The sequence below is a fragment of the Chenopodium album genome, chromosome 26 (assembly GCF_948465745.1).
Source record: "Chenopodium album chromosome 26, dcCheAlbu1.1, whole genome shotgun sequence".
In the NCBI taxonomy this organism is placed as follows: Eukaryota; Viridiplantae; Streptophyta; class Magnoliopsida; order Caryophyllales; family Amaranthaceae; genus Chenopodium; species Chenopodium album.
The window spans coordinates 16,531,334-16,556,663 of record NC_137859.1 but is presented as its reverse complement, the minus strand read 5'-3'; the positions used below and the strand labels follow the sequence as shown (position 1 = coordinate 16,556,663).

At 37.5% G+C, this 25,330-nt stretch overlaps 3 protein-coding genes across 3 annotated transcripts; 2 read left to right on the top strand and 1 right to left on the bottom strand.

Moving 5' to 3' along the window:
* Window positions 1-3,004: 3,004 nt before the first annotated feature.
* Window positions 3,005-6,931, bottom strand: LOC145617981 (protein ALUMINUM SENSITIVE 3-like). Its single transcript, XM_081672757.1, has 3 exons — window positions 6,487-6,931; window positions 4,173-4,418; window positions 3,005-3,423 (listed from the first exon to the last, which is right to left on the bottom strand). The coding sequence occupies exons 1-3, from the start codon at window positions 6,718-6,720 to the stop codon at window positions 3,109-3,111; spliced, it is 795 nt and encodes a 264-aa protein (XP_081528883.1). The 5' UTR covers window positions 6,721-6,931; the 3' UTR covers window positions 3,005-3,108.
* A 14,939-nt stretch (window positions 6,932-21,870) lies between these two features.
* On the top strand, window positions 21,871-22,935 carry LOC145616898 (uncharacterized). Its single transcript, XM_081671615.1, has 2 exons — window positions 21,871-21,909; window positions 22,144-22,935. Exons 1-2 carry the CDS (start codon window positions 21,871-21,873, stop codon window positions 22,933-22,935), a joined length of 831 nt encoding a protein of 276 aa, XP_081527741.1.
* A 39-nt stretch (window positions 22,936-22,974) lies between these two features.
* LOC145616897 (uncharacterized) lies at window positions 22,975-23,449 on the top strand. Its single transcript, XM_081671614.1, has 2 exons — window positions 22,975-23,233; window positions 23,283-23,449. Exons 1-2 carry the CDS (start codon window positions 22,975-22,977, stop codon window positions 23,447-23,449), a joined length of 426 nt encoding a protein of 141 aa, XP_081527740.1.
* Window positions 23,450-25,330: the final 1,881 nt, after the last annotated feature.

Below are 25,330 nucleotides of genomic sequence, written 5' to 3'. Positions count from 1 at the left end.
GGAACGGAATTTAATTCCTTGAAAAATTATTTCTTTGAAAATGGGATATATTTTGAGACCTCTTGTGTGGGCACGCCTCAACAAAATGGGCGTGTTGAGAGAAAACATCAACATATCTTGAATGTGGCTAGAGCTTTAAGGTTCCAAGCAAATTTGCCTTTGAAATTTTGGGGTGAGTGTGTGCAAGCGGCATGTCATTTAATAAACAGAACTCCTTCTCGATTGCTTGATTATAAATCCCCTTTTGAAATATTATTTGGCAAACAACCTTCATATGAGCCTATTAGGGCGTTTGGGTGCTTATGCTATGCCTATAATCAACGGAGTAAAGGTGACAAATTTGCTAGCCTTAGTCGGAAATGTGTGTTTATTGGGTACCCATTCGGGAAAAAGGGGTGGAGAGTTAATGACTTAGAAACCAAAGAAACACTTGTTTCGAGAGATGTGAAGTTCCTTGAACATGAATTCCCTTTTTTAACACCCAATAATTCCCCAAACATGTTGCCTACCCATTTGTTTGATGAGATTGAAGGGGGCAGTAATGATGAATTGAGTATGACTGATGGTGTGAATAGGGGCTTGGAGGTAGAGAAGGAGTGCATGCATGAGAGGGAGTGCGAGGTGGGAGAGGAGACTCGGGTAGTGAGCTCCGCACCTCACCCGCGGCAGGAGGCAGCAGACCGCAGCCAGGCCGCGGAGGACACTACCATGTCTGCTGATCAGCCCGCAGGTTCTCCAGTGGGCGCTGGTAGGGTTACTACCTCTATAGTGGTGCAAGAAGGGATTGACCAACCCGATCAACAGAGCAGTAGCACAACAACAGGGGTTGCTACCTCTGGAGAGGTTCAGGGGAGCCTGACCAGCCCGATCAGCAGAGCAGTAGCACAACTGCAGCCCCGCAGAACAGTAATATGACAGCAGGGGACAGTAGGGTGATGCAACTTTAGGCAGAGGTTTGAGAGCAAAAATTCCCTCAGTGAAGTTCCGTGACTTTGTAACTCATACGATCCGAAATAGTAGTCCATTTGCGCTTCCTCAACGTTCACCTGTGACATCGCTTTCCTCAGGTATTGTTTACCCTATAACACATTTTATTGATTCTCACCGGTTTTCTGTGAAACAATGAACATATATTGCTGCTATTATAGGAGGAAATGAACCCAAAAGTTTCAGGGAGGCCATGAAACACGAGGGTTGGAGAAAGGTTATGGCAGATGAGATACGTGCTCTAGAAGAGCAGGGTACTTGGGTGCTAGAGAAACTACCACCGGGTAAAAAGGCACTTGGAAGCAAGTGGGTTTACAAAGAAAAATATGATGAGCATGGGAATTTACAGAAATTAAAAGCGAGATTAGTCATCTTTGGCAATCATCGGGTTGAAGGAATAGACTACAATGAGACATTTGCTCCGGTAGCAAAAAGGGTGACTGTCCGCACCTTTCTTGCAGTAGCGGCTGTGAAAAATTGGGAAGTTCATCAAATGGACGTTTATAATGCATTTCTTCATGGTGATTTGGAGAAGAGGTATATATGAAAATTCTCCCTGGTTTTGAGAAAGATAATTCTGACAAAGTTTGCAGGATGCGGAAATCATTGTACGGGCTTAAACAAGCTCTTCGATGCTGGTTTGCAAAGCTTGCTACAGCTTTGAAAACTTATGGCTTTAAACAGTCATATTATAATTATTCTTTGTTTACTCTGACAAAGGGTAAAATGCAGTTTAATGTGTTAGTATATGTCGATGATTTAATTGTTGCAGACAACGATAAAAATGCCATGCTCAGTTTTAAATCATATATGGGAGATTGTTTCAAGATGAAAGATCTTGGAGTGTTAAAATATTTTTTGGGGCTAGAGGTAGCCCGGAATAAACAGGGAATTTTTATTTGCCCAAGGAAGTATACACTGGATATTATTACTGAAGCCGGTTTACTTGATGCTAAGCCTGCAGAGTTCCCTATGGGACAAAATCACAAGTTAGCACTATCTCAGGGAGAGTACTTTCATGATATTGCGAAATATCGTAGCCTCATAGGTCGACTGATTTATTTGTCTGTTACGGGACCCGATTTAGCATATTCTGTACACATTTTATCACAGTTTATGCAAAATCCCAGGATTGATCATTGGGAAGCAGCTCTGCGAGTTGTTAGATATTTGAAGAAGAGTTCGAGACATGGAATTTTATTGAGATCTAATAGTTCTTTACAATTGGAAGGTTGGTGTGATTCAGATTGGGCAGGTTGTCCTCTCTCCAGACGATCCTTGAGTGGTTGGTTTGTGCTTCTTGGTTTGTCTCCAGTGTCATGGAAAACCAAAAAGCAACCTACTGTAGCTCCTTCTTCATCAGAAGCAGAATATCGTTGTATGAATGCAACGACTTGTGAATTAAAGTGGTTGAAGTGACTACTTGGTGACTTAGGTGTTCGACATGAAAATGGGATGCACCTTTATTGCGTTATACATTGCGCAGAATCCAGTGTTTCATGAACGAACAAAACATATTGAGTCAGATTATCATTTTGTTCGGGATGCGATTACAGATGGGACGATTATACCTTCGTATGTTCCTACAACGGTACAATTGGCTGATATTTTTACAAAGGCTTTGGGAAAAGCTAAGTTCGAGTTTCTACTTCGCAAGTTGGGCATTTGTCACCCGTATGCTCCAACTTGAGGGGGGGTATTGGGATATATTTTAGGAAACAAGATAATTGTGAATATTGTGAAAATATTTCCTAGAGAATATTGTGAGCTATTTTATATTATTTGGTCTTGCCATCCAAGTATACCTAATATATACATATTGTATGTGGCCATTGTGATTAATTTAATGAGAATGACAGAGATATTCATTATATTTTGTCAATTTATGAAGCACATAAATCATTAATGACTTATCCTTGATGCGTAGTTCCTTACTTATGCAAGTAAACCTTAGATTTCATTTTTCACATAACCTCTCAAGATTCCAAATGGAACAAACATTTAAAAACAGCGGGAGTAATAATGTTTATTTGTACCATTTCTAACCATCTATATTAAAATTACAAAAAGCCATGTTAGATAGAGGCGGGGCTACAAATATCAACAACGACAACAAAGGCATCATTCCGAAGAAAAAACCTTAGCTTCCAGTTGATAAGCTTTTGTGAAAAAATTAGGCCAAGATAGATAGGTGGATATGATACAACTAACGGTGGAGGCTCCTAGTAACATGTTCATAACCACAATTTGTAGTTGAATGGCTTCCAAAGGTGATGCACCACCCATAATCATACCAGTCATTGCTCCTGGAAGAGATATTAGCCCAACTGTTTTAGCATTGTCCAATACCGGGGAGAGGGCAATTACTAATGATCTTTTCACTTGTTCTACTGTTGCTTGACGTGGTGTTGCCCCAAGTGCTAATGCTGTCTCTACCTGTTTATAAATAGTTGGACAATTGTTAGATATAGATGTATAAAGTTTTTTGTTTAGATTTTTTCTTTTCTTTTCTTTTCGTAATGAATCTTTTCATCCTCAAAAGTAGTCTTAGGCCTGTTCTTTTGAGCTTCTGGGCAGAGCAAAGCAGATTTCAGCAGAGCAGAGCAGCTCTAAAAAACGGGACCTAAATAAAAAGGTTTTTTTTTTTTTTTTTTTTTTTGACACTTTATTTACTTTTATAATCTACCAAATCTAACTATCTTATTTTTATACATACTTCTAATCAAACAACTATTATTGTGTTATTCATTATATTCACCTTTAAGTAATCAATCTCATTATATTATTTTTATTCACCTTCACAAAATTGTTGAGACAAAACTTTGATGGAAAGGTGAACAAATTATAATAATTAAGCTTTGATGTCATTGGAATTTTGTAGGAGATTACAAATACTAGAAGTTGCAGTCTTATGTAAATGCGCATGATATCAACTATTATGCTAGACAGTCCAAATTGGCTTATTAATCAAGGAGTCACTTGAAACATTAAGACTTCATATATTCAAAAGTTTTCAGTCCTACACAATGTTAATTAAAGGTGTGGCATTACCCGCTAGTCCCTCAATTTTGTTTTCATTTTAGTTTTTTGTTTTCTTCGGATTAAGCCTCACTTACACCAAAAAAAAAAAAAAAAAAAAAAATAAATAAATAAATAATAAAAAAATAAAGAAACAAAATACATACCAAGCTGATTTGGATCTTAATATCATCTCGAAGTCTCTTCATGGTAACACCAGTGGTAGTCATAGCATTGCCAACCATCATACCAGCAACAGGAATGATATACCTCGGTGTAAAAGGGAACACATTTAGTGCTACTAATGTTAACATTGTTACTGCTGTTCCTATCAGTATTGATGCACCTGCCACATACATCCCTCGTGGCACGTGCTTTGCACGCTGCCCTGCTGTGTATCCTGCCACACTTACCTGTTCAACCAACACACACCTATCATCACTACTTTTCATAAATCTAATCATATAATCATATATTTTTGTTAATCTCTTCATGTAAAATAATTGATTTAATCTTTTACTTCCTCCGTTCTAATTATTCTTCTCAATTTGATTGCACTTGCACTTTTAAAATTAATTAATGCACTCCTTTAACGACTTGACCATATATATGTTTAATTGCGTTATTGTAAAAGAGATACACTCCATGGTTGAATATCAATATACGATTCATTGAGATAACAAATAATTAGACCGAACATGACTTTACATGCTAGGCTTTATATATAATCTAGAAGATTTTTTTTTATATATACTCCCTCCGTTACATATTACTCGCAACAAATGAATATTTTATGTCTCACAAATAATGCCCCTTTGTTGCGAGTAATTCGTAACGGAGGAAGTATATATGTTATATACAATGTCAAGAACCTAAATGAGAAAAACAGAGGAAATTATACATAATCAATAATATAAAATATAAATTCATGGAATCCTGAACTTTTCAATCTACAACTACAAAACCATCTTTACTTTTAGAGTTTTAGAGGTTTGAGCTTGTGACTCTTGTGAGAGAGTTGCACTTTCAACATGGATAACAAGAAAAATACACACTTTCAATTTCAAAGATTGTGTATGGTAAAGCATTTTTTTTTTTTTTTTTTTTTTTTTTTTTTGGGCCTAATTAATATGATCGTTAACAAAAATTTGTTTTATAATTTTAACAATATCTAATGTAAGGTACATTACATGAATTGTCACATACACAAATAGTTCAATTGATAAGATTCAAACTGATTATCAAAATTTGATCATAAGCTCAAATTGATAGATTATCAAAAATTGATAATTAGCTAAGATACTTTTAAGCTGATAGGCACAGGCAGCTTAACATGGTTAGCTGAAATAACAAGTCATTTATATGTCGGCTCCTCACACAGTCACAAGTCATTTTATAACTAGTTTGTCTTTTGCTTACAAGTCCAACTTATATTACAGACTAAATTACATATGTCATTATATTGTTGGAGAAACTAATTAAATATTCCCCACCACCATATTCTACAACTAGAAGATCCTGAAGATCTTTAATTATTGCAAATCGCAATTAATCTTATACATTATGATCAATCTTTAACCAACTATATACGACCTTAGTTTTTTTTAATTTGATTACATGTTCGTAACTTCGTATGTACAAAAATACGTCATTGAAATTGAGTAGAAAGGGGTACGGAATATGCACCCTCAAAATATCTCTAGTTAGAATTGAATCCCCAATCTTAAAGTTATAAGTATAAATGTACATTAACGTAGCTTGATATATTTTTTTTTTATTATTATTTTTTTAATTTTTTAAATTTTTTTTTTTTTATTGTCAAATTAGTTGTGGTTCTTTATCAGCCAAATATAATTGATCATTAGATGGAAAATTTAAAATGTATACTAGTAACACTACATAGATCAGTTATAGGACTCTAATCACCATGTTCAGTTTTTAAGTTGTTCATTTGACATAATACAATCAAAAGTACATCCTAACAAGAAGCCACAAAATTGGGGGGGAAAAATTGTGTTAGCACAAAATTTAGGGCCTATTCACATTTACTGAGCTAAGCTGAACTGAACTGAACTGATTGGAGCTGAACTGAACTGAACTGAGCTGAAATGAATATTTTATGAGAGAAGGAAATTAGGAGCTGAACTGAACTGAACTGATTGGAACTGAACTGAATTGATTAGAGCTGAACTGAACTGAATTGAAATTAAGTAAATATGAACAGACCCTTAGTACGACGAATTTAGCTATTACCCCTATAACTCTATAAGTTATACATGAAAAAAACATCCGAATAAGTTACACTTTTATGTGATTATAAATGACTAAAATACTGTAAATTCTTGTTAACAATAGTGGGGATCACATCCCCTCGTCGTGTCCTCATTATATTACATGGTGACTAGCTAGGCAAGTAAGGAAATGTTCAAAGTAAAATAAATAATGTAACCAATAATGAAAGAGTGTGAAATAATGACTAACCATGAAAAGATAAGCAACAAGAATCCACAAAATATTGCTCTGAGTAAAGATGAACTGAAGAACAAAACCAATGATAGAAAGTTGAACAAAAGCCCGGAAGATAGAGTAGATCATCTCTCCTTCTAATTCCAGCTTCTGAAAATACGACAACACGACCGCCAACAGAACAACCACCAACGCCGCCACCGGCTTCAGCATTCCCTTAAAGAAATCTAACCACCATGCTTGATCCATTATTGATCACTTATATATCACCCTCCTCAAAATTTGCTCAAAATTAAATTGTGTAATAATTGTTGGAAATAGATTTAAGAGAAGCATATATATATGTATGTGATAATTAGAAAAGGCCTACCTCAAATGAGATAGTGCACAAGTTTAACTGGTGTTGAATTATCTGGGACAGAAAAGTTGGTAAAAATGAAAAGGCTAAATTCTTCCAAAAAGGTTGAAAGTTTGATACTTGTCTTGTGTTTGCATTATTATCATTTAGTATCAATCAACTTTTAAGGCGTTTGTGAAAGTAACGTTACGGACGTGTACGACCACATACGAAAATCCACTTGGTTGTTTTAGAATTAGATTCTTAGATGGAATATTCTTTTTTAATTATGATATTATTTGGTCACATCCGTAGTAGGCTAGCTTTGATAATTTGCATAATTGTTTAATTTTTAATCAGTGTACAGTTTATATTAATTACAAAGTAATGAAAGTAATAATTATAAGAAACAAAAAATTAAAAAAAAAGGTATCGTGAAGCTTAATACTGCCTCAATAAAACGTTTCGAGCTATAATTATTTTTTGGTATTGGTCAACTAGTATTCTTTGTTTACTTTTGGTAGCAACATTTTAATTTTCATGTTTGTTAAATGTTAATCCATGGACAGTAATTCTCGAAAAAAAAAAAAAATTCCATGGACAAACAATTGTTTTTTTATCATCATGTTACTGTATGTATGTAAATCCATATCTAGGCCAGTAATAGTTTACATTCAGCAAAAAATGTAAATTAAGTAAAATTAATTTCAATTCATCAAAAATAAAATGAAGGGAAGGTGACGTAATGCTGAAATAAATATTAGAAAATAATACCACAAAAATCCAAATTTTGATTATAACACCACAAAAAAAAGTTATCATTATTACACCACAAAATAACCACGCTCCGCTACCGCAAATCACCACCTACCACAACAACATCACCGTCGCCGAACCGCCGAAACCCTAACCAATTCGAAACCAAAACCCCAACCAATTCGAAGCACCGCAAATACCAACCACAATCACAACGAATTCAAACACCCACACCTTTGAATCACCGCAAAAGGTGGGATTGGTTGTCTGTAGTGGGGCGCGCGAAGGTGGTTGCGGGGTTGCTGGGTGCGAATTCGTGATTGGATCTGTGAGGCTAGGCGGAGCGGGTGGTTTTCGGGGAGGGAGGAGAGAGTAAGGGATGGTGGGTTCGACTCTCGGCAGGGCTGGGAAGGTGGTGCCGGTGGTGGGGCTGGCTAGGTTTTGGTTTTAGGGTTTATCTTTTTTTTTCTTTTTTTTTATTAAATTATTATTTTTAAACCTATAAGCACTTGACATGTATCCATCTATGGCGTGGTCCCACTAACGGATTTCATCCAAAAATTTGTTACGAGCTGGTGAAATCAATTTTTTTTTTGTAGTGTTATTATAAAAGTTTTTTTTTTTTGGTGGTTTATAATCAAAATTAGGTGTTTTTTGTGGTGCTATTTTTCAAATTTTCCTAAATTTTTGACCACTTGATGTATTTCGATCAAATTCTTACTACAAAAAATGTAATATTAATACTATATACCAAAGTAATCATCCGCATGATCCTAAAAGTACACATGTCGCGTTTACATTAAAAATTTTCCCACCAAAAACATATTTTTCTATTTTTTCCCTTAAAAAAATATAATAATTGATAAAAAAAAGAAGAGAAAGAGATAGAATATACCGCCTATAAATGATTGAAACAATAATAAATTTAAATAAATGTTTTTTTCTTTTTTTTTAATTTTTTTTTTGACAAGAGCAAAGGAACAACAAACTATGAAAAGTTAGACAAACTAAGACGACATCTTCTATCCATATCGTTAGCCCGTTTTACCTGTTCTTTCGGCACCTTTAAGATAGCGCACCTCATAAAGGTGGCCCCTACTTCCCTAATTTCCTTAATCAACCAAGTAATCAAAACATCCTTACCAAGGTTATCTTGCAAGTTGTTAACGAGGGAAATAGAATCAGAAAGCAGAAGTATACCATGCTTCCCTAGTGCTTTTGCCCATTTCATTGCTTCAAGACATGCCCATGCTTCACACTGTACCACTGATGAGGTCGCTCCACATTTTCCCCTTTCGTCCAACCTGTTCGTTGAACCACTCCGAGCTACTACCCAACCAACCCTTGCCCTCGAAGTCCTTTTATCCCACGAACCATCTGCTTCAATTCCACAATGAAGTCATCATAACCAGTCTTGTCTTTTATCCCCGTCCCTTGGTGATAATTGGTAGTGTTTTTGGCTCTTTAGAGCCACTTTTATTACTAATTGGTGTTTTCTAGTGTTTTCGTAGTTTTGGTTGAGTTTTGTAGGAAATTGCACTTTTGGAGCATTTTCCCGGGATTTTATGGAGCGACTACGAGCATTAGAGGAGCACGACAACTCTTCATAGCCCAAGGCCGGTTGGATTCATTGAACTGGTGATTAAGGGCTCGACTTATGAGATACCGAGGCTTTTGGACCGAGTATTCCAGACTTGAAGAGGAAATCCGGATTAGGCGGAAGGATCGAAGCCCAATCGAGAAGTCCAAGTTGCTCAAAGATCGTGGCCCAGCCAAAGAGGCTCCGCCAGAAGGCGCGCCTGGCCGCGCTGGGCGGAACATACACGCAGCATCCTTCATCCAATCTCGCGCCCGGCCGAGGGCGAGAGAAGTGTTATTAAAGAAAAGGCGCGCCCGGTCGAGCGGTGTGGCGCCCAACCGAGCGGTGTGGCGCCCAACCGGGCTCGTGTCCCTGATGAAGTTTTAGGCTTCGTTTAGTTTGTTTTAGTTTAGGATTTTCTTGCTTAATATAAATACGTTTTCGTTAAAGCAAGTTTAGTACTACTTTTTTACCTCTTCTCTTAGACTTTCTCTCTTCACTTAGTTTATTTTCTTTCTACAAATTTACTCCTGTTATTAATTCAACTCATTATTTCCATAACTTTGGTAACTATTTCTTCTTTATTTATTTCAGTAATTTTATTTTTTTAATTTCATCATGACTTGTTTAATTGCTTTGTTTAGTTTAGATTTAATTATGTGTGAGTAGATTTCTTTCTAGGGTTTATGGGGATCCAATGAATAATATGAAGGGGTAATTTATTATTGTTGATTGTCAATGCTTAATTAATTTCCTATTGATTGCTTTAATGCTATGCAATTAGATTAGGCCTGGTTTAATTGTATGAGTTTAGAAATATTGATTCGAGATTCGAGAGATGAAATTTAATACCGGTAAATTAACTCTGTGATTGTAATACGTAGCGAAAACCCTTTATGATCCGATTAATTAATGCATTGATTGTTATGTTTTACCCTGAATTTTTGTTTATTGGTGAACCTATGCCCTAAGTCTTTTACTATTTGATTTCTCCTACTTTTATTTCTCTTTACTCATATTCTTTGTTGTATAGTTCCTTTAACAACAACAAATTGGTTACTATTGATAATATATATTACTCTTGATTAATTAGGAATAAATTGACTTGTTTTCCTATGGTTCGACCCTTCTTCCCTACCTGCATAGTTAGAGGACTTAGGAATTATTTTTGATTAGGTGATACAACTTTAATCTGTCACCAACCTGGCCGAGGAAACAAGAAACTCGGCAATAGATATACCAATAGGATTACTCGGGTCTATGTCATGTATCATAGTGATATACGGTTTGATGGCTCTTTCACTGAGTATGATGCAGCCTTACTCAAGTATAGATCCTGATGCAGCTTACTCACTAGCGTTCTAGAGTGTGGGATTAAAGTGGGCAAAGCCACTGGTAGCTCTTGGTGCACTAAAGGGAATGACAACAGTACTACTAGTAGGGTCACTAGGCCAAGCCCGATACGTGACTCATATAGCACGAGCACACATGATCCCTCCACTATTTTCTTTTGTACACCCAAAAACAGGCACTCCTATAAATGCCACACTCTTAACAACCATCTTAAGTGCCAGCTTTGCCTTCTTCTCAAGCTTAGACACATCCGGTTTGGGCCCAGTTTAGTATTTGGCCATAACTTCCTCATTGTTCATCGGAATTGGGCGTATAATATATCGTTGGAAAGGTCTTTTCAAGCCCCATCCAATTACAAAATTATTATACCCTTATCATGGACCAAACTAAACTGGACTAGACGTTTTCGTAAAATAGAGTAAGAAAAGGATTTTTTTTTTAAAAACAAAACGAAGATATTTTAATAAAAATAACCGCATCGCTAGACTTTTCACACTTTCACTTCGTTCGATAATCATACGACGTGAAAAGTACTCATCACTGGGTTTAGTTTTGGGGAGACACATTTGGGTGTCTACACCGAGCCATAATTGTTGTTGAGAAAAATTAAGAGAAGAAAAAAATAAACCTACTCTTGATACCATGACAAATTAGAAAGAATAGAATAGAATAGCTTGCCTTCTCATTAATCATAGCCCCAAATATATAAGCATTACAAAATTTCTTAACCTAGAATCAAAAGATCTCCTAGAATATTAAGGAATAAACAAGATAATATTAGAGAATAAATATCTTCCTAAAATATAATATATGATATATCTAATTACCCCCCCCCCTCTAGTTGGAGCATGCGGAACCAAAATGCCCAACTTGGAAAGATGAAAATCAAACTGTGACTTTCCGAGAGCTTTAAAATATCAGCCAACTAGTACTTTGTAGAAACATGATACGGAGAAATCAAGCCTTCATTAATTGCATCTCGAACGAAACGACAATCAACCTTAATGTGCATCGTTCGTTCATGAAAACCTGGATTCTTTGCGATGTGTAAAGCATATTGACTATCGCAAAATAATTGATCACCTTTGGATGTTGGACACCCATACTTAACAACAAGGCTTTAAGCCATTTGAGCTCACAACTGACGCCTGACATGGACCTATATTTGGCCTAAGACAATGAAAGAGAAATTGTAGGTTGCTTTTTCATTTTCCATGAAATAGGGGACTTGCCAATTAAGAAACACGAGCCAACTTGAGAGACAGCGCCTAGTTAAGGTACAGGCAACCCAATTAGAGTCACACCACCCCTGCAAAGTCAAGTCACAAGCAGAACTCAAGAAAATACCTTGTCTCTGGAGTGCCTTTTAAATATCGTACCACTCTTAAAGCGGCATCCCAATGCTCACTTCGAGGAGCCTACATAAATGGAGACAGTATATGAACAGAATAAGCTAGATCATGATGAGTTATGGTAAGGTATATCAAACACCCTAATAGCTTATGATTCGGCTCAAGATCCAGTAGAAAATCACCAGTAGCCGTCCCTAATTTGTAGTTTTGCTCCATCAGAAATTCGATAGGCTTAGCACCCAACAATCTGAAATCATATCCAACGCATATTTATGTTGACTTAGAAACAAACTTGTAGAGCTACGAGCAACTTCGATGCCCAACAAATATTTTAGAGGACCAAGGTCCTTCATCTTGAAGCAATCACTGAGATAGGCCTTAAAAACTGTAAGGGCAGCAGAATCATTCCAAAAATAATGAGATCATCAACATAAACCAAGACGTTAATTTGATCACTAGTCTTAGTATATGTAAATAAAGAATAATCAGGATAAGATTGTTTAAAACCATAATGTTTTAAAGCCTTGGTAAGTTTGGCGAACTAACATCTAGGAGCTTGTTTCAATCCGTACAAGGACTTGCGCAACCTGCACACCAAGTTAGGATCCGAACTTTCAAACTCGGGTGGACGTTTCTTATAAATCTCCCTCAAGCTAAATCGCCATGTAAGAATGCATTATGTACATCCATCTGATGAAGCTCCCAATTTTTGGAAGCGGCAAAGCAAGAAAAGTGCGAAAGGCCACCGGTGCGAAAGTTTCATCATAGTTAATTCCTACTTTATGATGATTGCTTAACACAACCAAATGAGATTTGAGGCGTTCTACCTCACCATTAGACAAAAACTTCGTCTTATAGACCCATTATTGAATTCCTAGAGCTCTCTTGCCAGGAGGAAGAGGCTCTAAGGTCCATGTTCCATTATCTTCTAGAGCTCGAATTTCTTCTTTCATGGATTTGCGCCACCCATCATACTTCATAGCTTCTTTGAAAAATTTTGGGTCTGCGCTTTGAACAACAGTTGCAATAAATTTCTGATAATTCACGGAGTACCTGGAGACGGATTGGAAGAACGAGACGGACTCTTAGCAATAACCGTGTGTGTAACAAAATCACGAAGCAAAACCGAGGGGTATTTTTCTTTAAACCCTCGACCCATGTCACTTTGTAGCTGCTGTCCCGTGGGTTCATGATGGTGAGCTGTTGTGGCATGCTCGGACTGCTGGGTCTGGGCATGGCAGCCTCGCCCAGCTGCTGCACTTAATATCAATTGTAACAATGCCCAAACAAAGCATCAACAACCGTTTAAACGTATCGATGTGCTTATTATTTCAATTACGTACATAGAACATATATGTATTGAATTTTGAATTGTGGTCAACATGCTTGTTATTTCAATTACACACAACATGTTTGTATTGAATGTGCTTGTTATTTCAATCATATTTGATATTAAGTACTTCTACTTGATCACTTATGCTAATCGAATGTCTTATGATGCTGTTCTTTCTAATGGGGTTTTTCCTCTCCGGCCTTTTTGTTTTGTTTAGTAGCTACTTGTACTTGTTGATCAACAACTTTTGCTTATAATTAGGTGAATCAATTGTTTATGCATTCCCTTTCCCTTTGTAAAAAGATATTTTTTTATCACATATATTTATGATTTCATTATGTCTAGTATCACTAATTGAATTGCTAGCCCCACAAAACAAAAGACACATAATTTGTTCAAATCCTTAAAATCCTTACATGCCAATTAAACGACAACCTTAAAATCCCTAAATTGAGCTCATGAGCTAATGGTGTAGGTACTTCAACCAAAGACCTAAATTTAACTAAACTGAGCGAATGAGCTAATTGTTTATGCATCCCTAAATTCTATGTGCTATTTATGTATTGAATTTTAATTGGGGTCAACCTGCTTGTTATGTGCTTGTTATGTGCTTATAATATATTTATGTACAACTTTGTTTAGGATATGAGTGGTGACGGTACAAGTGGTGCGATTTTGGACTGCAATGATGTTGTGGATTTGGATTTTGATTTTGAGGTTACGCCCCAAGGCAACAAAAAGGTATCAAATTCATCACTCTTGTGTGATGGAACGCAGAGTACGAGGTGCTATATGATGCTGTTCTCTCTAATGGGGTTGTTCCCCCGCCCTTTGTGGGAATGATATTTGCTAGTTAGGGAGATATTGATACTTACTTCAGGAACTATGGAAGGCAACAAGGCTTTGGGATTCTTCGTGCATCTGGTTCCTACACCCAGAAGAAAGCTGTGTTTAATAGCCTAAGAGGGTACATGTGGAAGTGTGAATGCTATGGAAGCACTACTTATAGGCGCCGCATTAATGGGAAAAGGGTGGTTGCTGAAAGGGAAGGGCCTGCAAAGCGTAAGTCAAAGAAATGTGACTGCCCTAAGTATATGTACTGCTGCAAAATGAAATCTGGTGATTGGGTAGTAAAGGGGTTGGAATTACAGCACAGGAATCATGTCCTTACACCTCGAAAGTCTCGCTATATTGCTATGTATAGGAAGGAAGACATCAATGCTGATGTGAGGAGAAAGCTCTTCACTGATGTTGGTTCTGGGTCAAAGGTCACCCAAGTCTTCAACTCACTAGCCAGTGAGAGGAATGGGGTTGAAAATGTGGCCTTTACCAAGAGAGATTTGCATAATGTTATCTCCCGGGAAAGAAGTGAGAAGATGAAGAATGGTGACTGGAATGCGTTGTTTGATTACTTTAACGCCATGAGTGCTGATAATCAGAACTTCTATCATATAAATAGGGTAGACAAATTCAATCAACTGTCCGATGTTATGTGGGTTGACGCAAGAAGTAGGGCTGCCTACGAGGAGTTTGGGGACGTGATTATGTTTGACACTACGTACTTAACAAATCAGTACGACCTGCCTTTTGCAAATTTTGTCGGTGTCAACCACCATGGACAATCCATTCTGCTAGGATGTGCCTTGCTTTCCCATGAGAATGCCGAAACATTTGAGTGGTTATTCAGAACTTGGTTAGGGTGTATGTCTAACAAGAAACCCTTGGCTATATTAACTAACCAAGATGCTGCAATGAGGAAAGCTCTCCGCAATGTTATGCCTTGTACACGTCACCGTTGGTGCTTATGGCACATACTTACCAAGTTCAGCCAGAAACTTGGTAAGTATGAGACTTATGAATTGTTTAAGGTGGAACTTCACAATGTCATTTTTGACAGCCTCACTGATGATGAGTTTGAGAAGGAGTGGACTGCTGTCATTGCAAAATATCAGCTCGAGGAAGATCCGTGGCTGGCAGGTTAGTATGTTTATATCTAAGTCTTATACATATATGCTTTCTGTTTAATTTAAACAGGTTACTTCATTATATGAATTCATGGCTATTTGTTGTTTGAATTATGCTTTTTAATAGTTTTTATCGCAATTGTGCCAAGTTATGTCTAAAAGTGTTACAATTGTCTACATCTAACCTAATGGATCATCGATTGTTATTGGTTTGTGTATTTGCTAAATAGGTTTGTTGTTAATTAGGTTTGTGTATTTGCTCAATAGGTTTGTATGCCAAGAGGAAAATGTGAGCTCCTGCCTATATGAGACACATTTTTTGGGCAGGAATGAAGACCACTCAACGTGTTGAGAGCATTAACTCTTTCTTTGATGGATTCCTCCACAAGCACACACGGTTGTATGAGTTTGGGCCAAAGTACATAGCAGCAATGGAGTCAAGAGAAAATGATAAGCAACAAGCTGATGCTGCTGATCAGCGGTTCTGTCGACTACTTATCACCGGTTTTATGCCCGAATGGTTTTTCAGAAAAATCTACATAGATTAAAAGTTTTTGGATGTCCAAGAACAATGCAATAGAGTGTTGTACTTGACCCCATTGTCTAAGGTCATTGACTCTGATGATGGTGCCACTGTTACCCATACTCTTGAGGACAGAGTGTGGGTCTTGTGCAAGGAAACTCGAAAAGAATTCTCGACTCAATACACAAGGCTATATCATGTGAAAATTAATAAAGAAAACACTAAAGCTTTCTGCAGCTGCAAGCATTTTGAAACTCATGGCATTATATGTCATCATATCATTAAGGTATTCTTGTGTATGTGCTTATCATTTTACATTGGTCTTCATGCTTCTTATTTTCATTACATATGCCTAATTCATGAAATGTGGTACTTAAAACTAATGTTTTCGTTAATATGAGAGCATAATTACCATGACTTAATTAAATTTGCACGTGCCCTGACCTTGATCTTGCATGCCTCATTTTATTGGTTTTTTAGTCATATATATATCCTTTTTAACTTGTTCTTTCAAACTCAAGGTTTTGGACTTGCATAAGGTGATTGCTGTCCCTGAAATGTTTGTCTTACATCGCTGGCATAAGGATGTTTTCAGAAAGCACACTAGGGTCAAGGTTACTTACCATGATCCTTCAAAGATGGTGGATGCGAAGAGGTTTGATGAAATGATGGTAGCTTTTGAGCCCTTGTGCGTTAAGGCTTCTACAGTGGCTGATTGTGTCCCTATAGTTATCGACACACTTCGGCAGTTGGACATCAACGTGGACGCCACAGTGAATGCAGCAGGATTATCCGGTATCACACCAACTAAAAAAACTCCACCCAAATCAACTAAAAAATCTCCTACTTCCCCCAGAAAGAAAACTCCAAAGTCTGTGAACAAGGGAAAAGGGACTGTCACTGAGACTGGGAAGCAGTCCACTATGGATGTTTCTCGGACCTATTTTGAGATTTGTTCCCCATATACTGATCTGTTAGTCAATGATCATGTTTCTCGCAAAAAGCCTCATAGAACTCCAAGTTGCAGGCATCGGTCGTGTGTAGAGAAGTAAAAAAAGCGAACTCCTAAGAGGAGCAACTCCGTCAAAAAAACTGCACTACACCCTCAGGTTGTTTGTAACAATAAGAAGTGCAGGTTTAACTTTATGCTTTTAATTATACTTACTAATGGTATATTTATGTACAGGTGAACTCTGATGAAGTGCTTCGCTTGTCTGCTGGTGGCATTGAGATGCTGACTGAAAATGGTTCGGTTAGGTACTTCACTAGCACGGTGGAAGAAGACTCTGATGGTTTTGTGATGTGTGGAGATGATGATGGAGGTGTTTTTGGAATGGATGTTGATGATGGAGGTGTTGTCGGTCTGGATGGTGATGGAGGTGATGATCTTCTCACACAAGTGACTTTCTTTCCCATGCTCTTTGTCATTGTTACAAGAATTCAACACAAAGAAAACCTACACATACCAAGAATAATATAATCAACCTCCAAATCTGAAAAAGATCGTAACAAGTTTGGGCTTGATGTCATATAACGTAGCAAGTTTAATTTTAACAAGAGAACGTTTCCAATACGTTGGGTTTAGTTTGGTTTACAACTTATGTGTCTTTGATAATCTGAACTTATTTGTTTTGCAACTATGTTAGTAGCTTTGATGGCACTAGGTGTTGCAATTTTTCATATAGTGTAGCAGCAATGGTGAATTGCAACACCATTTGATATTAAGTATTTCTACTTGATATAGTGAATTGCAACAATGCCCAAACAAAGCATCAACAACCTGTTAAACGTATCTATGTGCTTATTATCTCAATTACATAGAACATATATGTATTGAATTTTGAATTGTGGTCAACATGCTTGTTATTTCAATTACACACAACATGTTTGTATTGAATGTGCTTGTTATTTCAATCACATTTGATATTAAGTACTTCTACTTGATCACTTATGCTAATCGAATGTCTTATGATGCTGTTCTTTCTAATGGGGTTGTTCCTCTCCGGCCTTTTGTTTTGTTTAGTAGCTACTTGTACTTGTTGATCAACAACTTTTGCTTATAATTAGGTGAATCAATTGTTTATGCATCCCCTTTCCCTTTGTAAAAAGATATTTTTTTATCACATATATTTATGATTTCATTATGTCTAGTATCACTAATTGAATTGCTAGCCCCACAAAACAAAAGACACATAATTTGTTCAAATCCTTAAAATCCTTACATGCCAATTAAACGACAACCTTAAAATCCCTATATTGAACTCATGAGCTAATGGTGTAGGTACTTCAACCAAAGACCTAAATTTAACTAAACTGAGCGAATGAGCTAATTGTTTATGCATCCCTAAATTCTATGTGCTTTAAATTGAGCTTAATTCTAGAATTATTTTTGTAAACCTACCTTTGATTTGTCCTTATAAAACTTGTTAAATGATATATAAATGCTCATTAAGTATCTTAATTGCCTCTTTATGAGGTATGACTAATACTCGAGTGTGGGTTGATCGGTGTCCCTAAACTAGTATGTACATTGTGTTGGATGATTGTATTTATCAATTGACGAAATAATCATCCTTTGATTGCTTAACAAAATGATAAGAAAACACGTCGATAGAAAATTCTGGTATGAGACAATATGACTATCGTACCATCTAAAACTTGCTCAACACATTCCATATTACATAAATGTTTATACAATTGTGTATGATGTGACTTAAACTAAAGATAGGTTAACTTAACATGTTAAAATATACTTTAAACAAGTGAATGTCACCCAACAAATTAAAGATGCCTTGAGAATCTAAAGATATACTTGTTAGAAGTAGACAATTTCATATAATTTTTGAAACTCTTAAAACAAAGAAGAGCTGATCCATGATCATGTGCAAATTCATACAGCTGATAAATAAAGGCATAAGAAAGTGGTTCTGTTGTATTGTTTTTTTGCAGAAACATGTGAATGATATCAGAAAGCATCACTTATTCTGAAGTTAGTCATTTTACGAAGACATACATAAACAAATAGAGTGAGCAATTTTCTAACCCTTATTCTTCAATAATGCTGGTTAGAATTTCAACAACCCTAAATCAGCCACAGGACCAATTTATCCCAATTTGACACAAAACCTAAATTGAACTAATGGTCTTCAACTATAACCCTAGAATTGATCTACCACAATTAAGAAGTCAGATGGAGCAATTGTAGTCAATTACATACACAAGTGCTTTTAAATTAATCAAATGTTTCTAAACTGACAAGTAATCAAACAAAATATACAACTAATCACTAATTTACACACAATTATACGAAAATGGAATGCAGAATTCAATTGAAATTTTCCTTGAACAAAAAGAGATAAATGCTCAACTCTTTGCTCCCACTTTGTCTCTCTTTGCTGGAACTTTCTCTCTTACTCGAACTTTCTCTCTGCTGCTCGCACTTTCTCTCTCTTGCTCGAGCTTTCTCTCTCTTGCTCGAGCTTTCTCTCTCTTGCTTTACCAAAAGTGGAAAACTGTCAGTCCAAATTTTAGCTTTCATTGCGCGCGTTATGAAATTTTGGTGAAAATTTCATCTCTAGCAAAACGGCCTCCGTTTTCCTTGCCCAGCTGGCCCCCCAACTTAAGTGGGGAAATACAATTTTACCCCTGCTTGCTACCAATTGGACCCTTACCACTTTTGATTAGTCCTGCATCTACCCTAGGGGGGTGTGGGTAATGTATTACCCTCAAAATGGGAGGAATGCCTACTGGGCTAATTATGTAACCTCATTCCAGGAAGGCCTTTTAAGTCATACTCATTACTCCATTAATTTTTACAGCCCATTACCCTCAATCCAGGCAAACCCTAAGAAGTAAAATTTGCGCCTTGCTTCGAGGGCAGTTTGAATATCGGAAGCCCATTATTCATCAAAGTTGTCACCTTTGAGACGAGTGACAGTGATAAAGTCCCCGGGATAATCTTGAGGACCGAGATAATATGAAGAATTTGGTTTGATTTTTGGTGGCGGCGACGGTGGTGGAGAATCATCGCTGGCCTTAATTGTTGTAGAGAAAAATTAAGAAAAGAAAAAAAAAATTAACCTGCTCTTGATACCATGACAAATTAGAAAGAATAGAATAGATTTGAATGGCTTGCTTTCTCATTAATCATAGCCCCAAATATATAAGCATTACAAACTTTCCTTAACCTAGAATCAAAATATCTCCTGGAATACTAAGGAATACACAAGACAATATTAGGGAATAAATAGCTTTCTAAAATATAATATATGATTTATCTATTAGATATTCCTTGTAAAAATTTATTTTGTAAAATTTATGAACTATACGTGAGCACAGGGCAATGAATAAGTTCCCCTTCCAAATTCTTATTGTACATGAGCACATGGCAATTAATAAAAGGTCGAAACAAATGAACAATGCCATAAATTGAGTATACAGGTCACACTGACAATGTGATAATTTCCTAAATTCGGGAACACCAAAACATAAGGAATTAAGGATTATTCGATTGATACTCAGGCAACAGTGTTCCCTCCTCTATGTAAGGGGGGAGATTGAAGTGACTCTGCCATGGTATTCATACTCAATCAACAATTCAACCTCCTCTATGATTTTTTTTTTGTTTTTTTTTGGAGTGGGGGAGGGGTTTGGTTGTCTCCATTGTCTTACCGCTGATTTCTTCCTAATCCCCAACACAACAAAAACAAAGAAAAAGATGAAAAGAGGGGGGGGGAAACAAACAAACAAACAAAACCTCAACTCAGCTTCATCAATAACAGAAGAAAACAACATACTGCCACCAAGATCATGAAGAAGGTAGATAAGTACTGGTGAAAAAAAAATAACCATCTGCCATTTGCAAAAACTTTGCCAAGTATGAATGTAAGATTAGTGATCAAGCATATTTATAGAACAAAAACTTTTGCATGCGTTTGCGTTAATTTTTGTTGATTTTGATACTCTGTTTTTGGGAAAAAAAAGGTCACTTTTGTGAAAATATAGGTCACTTTTGTATAAAAAAAAAAAGGGGTCACTTTTGTGAAAATATTGTTGGGCCCGTAGTAACATACGACCCAGTATACTTAGGGCATCAACCCAAGGTAAAAGATTCAGCGAAATAAACAAGAATGGCTTGATTGGAGCAAACTAGGAAAGCATCATCAAGAGTATCAATCAAGAGGATACTTGCCAAAGATACACCTACAGAACAGGGAACAAGATAAATCAAGAAGATCTTCTATATTTCAAATATATTCTGGAAATATTTGTATACCCTAGAGATCCCTAGGTATAAATAAGCATAATTAGGCATTTTAACATTCATGTATGCACGCATACACTAAAATATAGTCAAATTACTCTACTTTTATCTACGGAACTGCATCCCTACTGAAGAAGGAGGCTTGTCCTTGCTCAGTATTGTATTTTTGAACTCATTCTCTTTACATAATTGAATATTTATTGCTTACTTGTTGTTTACTTATTGCTTTATCAATCGTTCTTAATTGATTTATATGCTTTTGGTAGTATGATTGTTATTACCCCTCAAACCTAGCAGATTCTCATATGTCCTTATTGAGATTTGCCTAAACAATTTGGCGCCCACCGTGGGGCTGATAATCAATCAACCTACCAATTCACCAAAAACCAAGACAAACACCATGACTGGGCACCAAGTACCCTTTACCATGGCCGAAATCAATGAGGGAATGAATGCATTCCGTCAAACCTTAGACCAGCAAAATAGCCAGATTGAAACACTGTTGGCCCAAAAGGTTCAAATCGAAGCCAAACTCACAGTCTCACCAAAAAAAATGAAGCCCTCCGTAGCCAAATACAATCAGTTGCTTCTAAAACCGTTAATACCAGAAAGAACACTGAAAGTATAGCCATGCAGCTTGATATGTCAGGAACTTTTCATACCCCTAACGGGGAAAAAGGATTTAACACTAGGGAAACAGCCCTGGATCTAGACTCTTTGGATGCAGGAATTCGCAAGAAGAACAGCCAGGAAGGAACCAAGGAAGGAAAGATAGAGAAGGTGGTCAAGGAGTACCTCAAAGAAATTGAGGCCATGATCGCCAAGATTCCTGGAATGCCAAAGCCCATGGAGGAAGAGGCGTCAGATGGCTATATAGAGTCTCCTTTCTCATAAGAGATCGCCATGGTACAAGTGCCAAAGAGGTTCAGCACACCCAACATGGCTATGTATGATGGAACAATAGACCCTGATGAGCACGTGTCCCTCTACAAACAGAAGATGATGACAAGCTCAATCCCTAGAGACATTAGAGAGGCTATCATGTGCAAAGGCTTTGGAGCCACATTATCAGGTCCAGCTCTAACTTGGTTTATTAATTTAGATAATGGGACAATCCGATCTTTTGCAGGAATGGTGAACCTATTCAAGATCTAGTTCGCCAGCAGCAGGAAAATAGAGAAGTAGTCTTCAGATCTATACCGTGTTGTGCAGAGACACGGTGAATCCTTGAGGGATTATCTCAACAGGTTCAACAGAGAAAAGATTGGGATACACAAGTGTGATGCTCCCACAACAATTAAAGCATTCAGAAGAGGGTTGCTAGACCACAGCGAGCTCTACAAGGAATTGACCAAGTACCCCTGTACAACCTTTGAAGATGTGCAAGCTAAGGCTATGGCTCAAGTTAGATTTGAGGAAGACGCGTATGCAAGAAAGACTCTAGAGCTCAGAAAGGATGAAGATCGTCCGCCAAGAAGGAACAACAACTTTCCTAGAAGAGATCATCGATTCAAGCCGTATCAGCGTTCACGCTTTGATGAGGGATTAGCCAATGCTGTCGAAGGAGAATTTTCTGATTGGAGGGAAGATCCTAAACGCCCGCCTAAGCTACATGAGTATTGCTTCAATGTTAATCCTGCAGGAGTAATAAGGACCCTGGATAAGATGGGAGATACTGTGCAATGGCCCAGAAGGAGTGATAGGCCTGGAGAGAAGAAAGATCCATCCATATGGTGTGATTTCCATTCAGATATTGGTCACACTACTGATGAATGTGTCGCGCTTAGAAAGGAAGTTGCATACTTGCTGAAGAAAGGCTACCTCAAAGAACTCCTGTCATATAGATCTAAAGCTTCAGGGAAAGATAGAGAGTCTAAACAAGGAGGTCCACCTCCTCCACCTCCAATTGTCAAGACCATCTGTTTCATATCAGGAGGGTCCGAAGTATGTCGCTTAACATACTCAGCAGCAAAGCGGCATGCAAAGGAGAGTAACAAGGATTAACCAGACAAGAGGGAGAAATCCAAGATAGACATCCCCATCATGTTTGAAGAAAGCGATGCAGTAGAAGGCCATCATGACGGTCTAGTGATTTCACTCCTAGTCGGAAACTGCATGATCAAACGAATCCTAGTTGACAATGGAAGCTCTGCAAATATCATCATGCTTGACACCCTGAAACATATGAATATAGATGAACATCGTCAACAAGTCAACAATGTTAGTGGGATTCAGTGGGGAAACCAAAAAGACAAGTGGAGAGATTACATTGGCAACATACGCAAAAGGGAACAACCTACAGGTCAAGTTCCTAGTAATTGATACTCTGTCTTCATACAATATGATTTTAGGCAGACCTTGGATACATGAGATGAAAGCCATCCCTTCTACGTACCATCAAGTCATTAAGTTCCCTACTAGGCGGGGTATTCAAGAAATCAGAGGAGATCCTAGGGAAGCTAAAGAGTGTTACAAGATAGCAGTGAAAGCAACGTCTGCAGAAAAGAGTTTAGCATAGCAATCAGAGGGTCAGCTGGGCCAAGAAAAGTTGAGCATAGCAGAAGAACAAGAAGCTCCAGAAGTCCAGTTGAACCCTAAACATCCAGATCAAAAAGTCAGAATAGGATCAGAGTTGAAGGCAGAACTCAGACAACAAATTCACGACTTTCTAGACGAAGAGAAAGATGTATTCGCTTGGACCCATGAGGACATGAAAGGCATCTCTCCAGATGTAATTACTCACAAGTTGAACGTAGATCCAATGCATACACCAGTAAAACAGAAGAGAAGGAAATTTGCGCTAGAAAGGAACAAGATTATCAATGAGGAAATTCAAAACCTACTGAAGACTGGGAAGATTAGAGAGGTAAAGTACCCAGAATGGCTCGCCAATGTAGTGGTAGTCAGGAAGAAGAACGGAAAATGGCGAATCTGTATAGACTTTACAGACATCAACAAGGCGTGCCCAAAAGATCCGTTCCCCTTACCTCATATTGATGCCATGGTAGACGCCACATCAGGGCACGAGCTGCTATCCTTCATGGACGCCTACAGTGGTTACAACCAGATCCTCATGCACAAGGACGACCAAGAGAAAACCGCTTTCATTACTAGTCAAGGAATATACTGCTATAAGGTAATGCCTTTTGGATTGAAGAACGCAGGAGCAACATACCAGAGGTTGGTGAACAAGATGTTTGAAGAACAAATTGGGAACACAATGGAAGTCTACATAGACAACATGGTAGTTAAATCCAAGAAGGCAGAAGACCACGTCAAAGACCTTAGAGAAGCATTTGCCATCTTAAAGTAGTACGGCATGAAGTTAAACCCCACAAAATGCACATTTGGAGTACAGTCAGGAAAGTTCCTGGGATACAAGGTCACAAAAAGAGGAATAGAAGCCAGCCCAGAACAGGTCAAAGCCATCCTAGACCTAGAGCGACCAAAATCCAAGATAGAGAAGGTGGTCAAGGAGTACCTCAAAGAAATTGTAGCATTGAACAGGTTCATCTCAAAATCTTCAGACAAGAACATAGCCTTTTACGAAGTATTGAAGAAGAATAAAGAATTCAAGTGGGAACAAGAGCACGGCGAAGCATTTTAGAAGCTGAAAGAATATTTAGCCAACCCGTTGATTCTCTCCAAGCCTAAAGAAGGAGAGCCACTCCAGTTGTACCTCGCAGTGTCTGAAGGGACAGTCAGCGCAGTTCTCACAAGAGAGGAAGACAAAGAGCAATTTCCAATCTACTACGTAAGCAAAACCCTACTCAGTGCGGAAACGAGGTACGCATCATTAGAGAAAATCATTTTAGCCTTATTCACTGCTTCGGTAAAGCTACGCCCGTACTTTGAAAGCCACTCCATACGAGTGGGTACCAACTACCCCATCAGAGCTATCATGAGAAAGCCAGAAATGTCAGGGAGAATGGAGAAATGGGCTTTACACTTGAGCAGGTACGATATACAGTAATGTAGGGAATGTTTCAAGCACTATGATCCCAAACTTGAACCCCACTATGATCATACACTAAAGTATGGTGGCGTTCCAAAGGGAAGAAAAAGAGAGAAAAAGAGTCGCCAACAAGTTTTAGGAACTTGAAAACCCAAAAACGATCCAAGGGACCGTCAACTCCATAAGGTATTGAACCAAATAGGGTTCAGGGATAAGGGTACGAATCCAATCTACAAAAGAAAGGACCCGCCCTATAAAATAGGCATCTACTTTGTTCTACTCATATTCATGTGCGCTTTTCGACTAACATGCAAACATTATATTAATCCTAAACCTGTTTATCTATGTTAGTTGAATATTAATGCACAAATAAAGCTATTATTGGCGATCACTTGAATTAAAATCATATTAGCCTAAACCAAATTATTAATTATCTTATTAAGC

Coding starts and splice junctions, on each gene's coding strand:
- LOC145617981 (XM_081672757.1), bottom strand. CDS start 6,720: ATGGATCAAGCATGGTGGTTAGATTTCTTTAAGGGAATGCTGAAGCCG. Junction 4,419..6,486: donor TTGTTGCTTATCTTTTCATG/GTTAGTCATTAT, acceptor TTGGTTGAACAG/GTAAGTGTGGCAGGATACAC. Junction 3,424..4,172: donor TTAAGATCCAAATCAGCTTG/GTATGTATTTTG, acceptor ATTTATAAACAG/GTAGAGACAGCATTAGCACT.
- LOC145616898 (XM_081671615.1), top strand. CDS start 21,871: ATGGCTATGTATGATGGAACAATAGACCCTGATGAGCAC. Junction 21,910..22,143: donor CAATAGACCCTGATGAGCAC/GTGTCCCTCTAC, acceptor CGTGTTGTGCAG/AGACACGGTGAATCCTTGAG.
- LOC145616897 (XM_081671614.1), top strand. CDS start 22,975: ATGTTTGAAGAAAGCGATGCAGTAGAAGGCCATCATGACGGTCTAGTG. Junction 23,234..23,282: donor CAAAAGGGAACAACCTACAG/GTCAAGTTCCTA, acceptor ATATGATTTTAG/GCAGACCTTGGATACATGAG.